Below are 2,948 nucleotides of genomic sequence, written 5' to 3' on the forward strand. Positions count from 1 at the left end.
CATATATATATACACAATGTCAGAACCATAATGCAGAACAGTTAGTCTCAGGATAAAGCTTTGTGTTATTTTGTCACTCATCCAGAGGGTGCTGTTGCAGTACTGTGTTTCATCATGGTGTTGGTCACTAACAACAAGCTTTCTGCTGTTCAATAAAATAATAAACTCTTTAAGGAAAAGTCTTTACAGTAATGTCAGATGATGTTTAGCTCCTGTTTTAAATTATGATAATCCAAACTTGGAGATATTCATAATAGTGATAACTGGTAGATAATTAGTTATTAGTGGTACTGCATTTTAATTTTAGAAAGCACAAATCCGCTTATGAATTATAAAAATTAGTAAAACCGCTAAAGTACAATAGACATATTTAGGTCTGTAATTAGTGGATTTGTGCTTTAGTGGACTGGTGCCCACCACTGGTAATCACCAACAGTGAATTTAGAGGGGTGTTTAATGTTTCTGATTCAGTGACAGGTCTACACAGATCATCATGCAACCTTCATAACATAAAATGACACTGTGTTATGGTGACAAAAAATAAAATAAAAATGTGTCACAATAAGTCAGATTACAGGCAGATGTTCTGTATATAAAGAAAAACATCACTTCTTTGAGCTTGGTGATGTTTTACACTGTTAAACACTGCCACCAACTGTTCAGGAGGATTATTACACCCCTAAAGGCTGTTTCACTGTGTGAGGGCTGTGTACAGCAGGGTGGCCAAAGATTTGTCTGTGGTGGCCCTGGCCACCCCCGGCCACCCCTGGCTCCGCCCCTGGCCACCCCTGGCTCCGCCCCTGCCCCAAAGTGATTTAGTTGAATAGCCATTACATCAGATTGTTCTCTACAGTCGGTGCTGTTGTAGCACTGCTCTGTTCACATGCAGACATTCCTCTCTGACATCACTTCCTGTTTCTTCACATGCAAACATCTCAACTGTTCACATTAGTGACATGAAATTTATTCTGCAGTATTTTATCGTCGTCATTTTTCCAAAAATACTTTATGTATTATAAAAATCTGATGTCACAGGCACTTGAATGCTCACTTCTGATCTGCTGCTCTGCTGTAGTTTTATTGTGAAGAAAGTTTTAATTCAGACATTAAAGTTTCCCTGTGCCACTTCAGGTTTAAGAGCGTCCACTGCCATCTGTATCCAGACACTGAGTGGTGTCCAGAACCTGAGCCGGGACACAGAACCTGACTGATCTGTGAGTGTCCTGCAGCACAGAGGCAGCTTCCCTCTGAACAGCTCACCTTCAGCTCTGGAAGCAAACGTAAAATATACCAAAAATCAACGTTGAGTTCAGAAGAACAACCTGGTGGCTGAACAGAGATTGAAGCTAAACGTCACAGTTCATCCCACTGCTGCAGGTGCAACAAGTCTACGTTTTAACGTCTGTACTTGTCATTTACCCATAATGCCTTGAGAGGAGATGAGCTGACAACATGTGAGTAACAAAGAACTAATCTGAATCACACCATCACAAAGGTCATTAAAGTTATGTTTAGGGTTTTTAACTGGAGTGCTGTGGTAAATTACAACTAACAATATCTTACCTGTTGTAGATGGCTCCATGACAAGTTCAGTTTGGAGAAATCTTTTAATTTTAACTGGACTGATGGGCTAATGGCCAGTCAGAGGTGGGCTGCTGTCATCTTAAAGGTTCATTCTCTAAAATATCACTTCATATTAAAATCTGTTTGATTTACAGGATATGGTGATATAAGTGTCAGCGGCAGCAGGACAAAGTGAAATAATAGGAACAAATAAGCTACAGAAAGCATTGCTGTGTGATTTATTTTCATTATTATTGTGTAAATTAATATTGTGGCTTTGCAGTTACTTTATTTAATGACGTGTTCAACGTGAACTGAAATGACTGGTGGGTTTCCTCATCAGTCCCAGCAACCATTACAACATGATGGTTTAATGTGCAGCTCAGTGAGGAGGAGAAAACAGGAACTGTTCACTGTGGAGGGAAACCTCTGAGTCAGAAATAAACTTCAAAACAACATTAAATTCAGTCATCTCACTAAGTCAAGGTTTGATTTAAGCTCTGGTGATGATAAAAAACTGATTGAAACCAGTTAAACAGAACAAAGAGCTCCTTCTCTGGAGGACAGTTCTTCTTCTAGCTTTCCTCTACATTTTCATATTTAAGGTTTGAACCGCCCCAGGCAGGATTTCAGGTGGCCTCGTACAGTTTTCTAAATCTCTCTGCCCGTTTACACACAGTTTTATCTTTGATTTTATCTTTCATTTTTAGATATTTAACCACATCATTCATTTGAAACAGAAAACCAGAAGTTTACCTCATACCTGCCAKCATCTGCTGACATCATGAGGAACACCTGTTCATGTTAACCAGCTGCTGTTGACTGAAGCAGTTCTAGGGGGGGTCCGGGGGGGTTACTCCTCTGAAAAACTTGTAAAAATTTTGTGTAAACTTTGCATTTTCCATCTGTTTGCAGTAGGGCTGTATGATATTAGGAAAACCTGTGATGTGTGACAGCAGTGTTGCGATGACGACATCACTTGTGATAAATGAACAAATATATAAGGTTGTAGTGTTGATGTTTAGTTTATTTACACAATAAAAATATAAATCAGTTCAAAGAAGAACAAAGATAATGACTGCAGGAAGAGACAAAAGCTCAGCAGGCTTATAGAAAGCCCCCACCTCCAAATAAAGACACCACTTACAAAAATATGAATGGGAATTTAAATAAAATATAAATAACAATAACAAAAGTCACAATCACAACTCTTTTAATAATGTAGAGTTTTAGAAAACTGTTTCACAGAAGGCCTGCCTTCTGCTAAGTGTGAAAATCCACTCCACAGTGTGTCTGTCCTGAATCACAGTCCAGCAGATGTCTTTCTGCTCTGGGTTCAGAGCAGAAATAAAAATAAAAATAAACTACGGTAATAATTTTATTTC

The 2,948-nt window shown here is 38.6% G+C and overlaps 1 protein-coding gene across 1 annotated transcript in view; it reads left to right on the forward strand.

The window, feature by feature from the left end:
• rfng (RFNG O-fucosylpeptide 3-beta-N-acetylglucosaminyltransferase) overlaps positions 1 to 2,080 on the forward strand; it is a 31,140-nt gene extending 29,060 nt beyond the window's left edge. The window contains exon 9 of the mRNA XM_014029117.1: positions 1,132 to 2,080. Coding sequence (XP_013884571.1) covers positions 1,132 to 1,207 — 76 coding nt within the window. The 3' untranslated portion in view covers positions 1,208 to 2,080. The remainder of the gene's footprint in view (positions 1 to 1,131) is intronic.
• Positions 2,081 to 2,948: the final 868 nt, after the last annotated feature.

The sequence above is a fragment of the Austrofundulus limnaeus genome, unplaced genomic scaffold (assembly GCF_001266775.1).
Source record: "Austrofundulus limnaeus strain Quisiro unplaced genomic scaffold, Austrofundulus_limnaeus-1.0 Scaffold856, whole genome shotgun sequence".
NCBI classification, from domain to species: domain Eukaryota; kingdom Metazoa; phylum Chordata; class Actinopteri; order Cyprinodontiformes; family Rivulidae; genus Austrofundulus; species Austrofundulus limnaeus.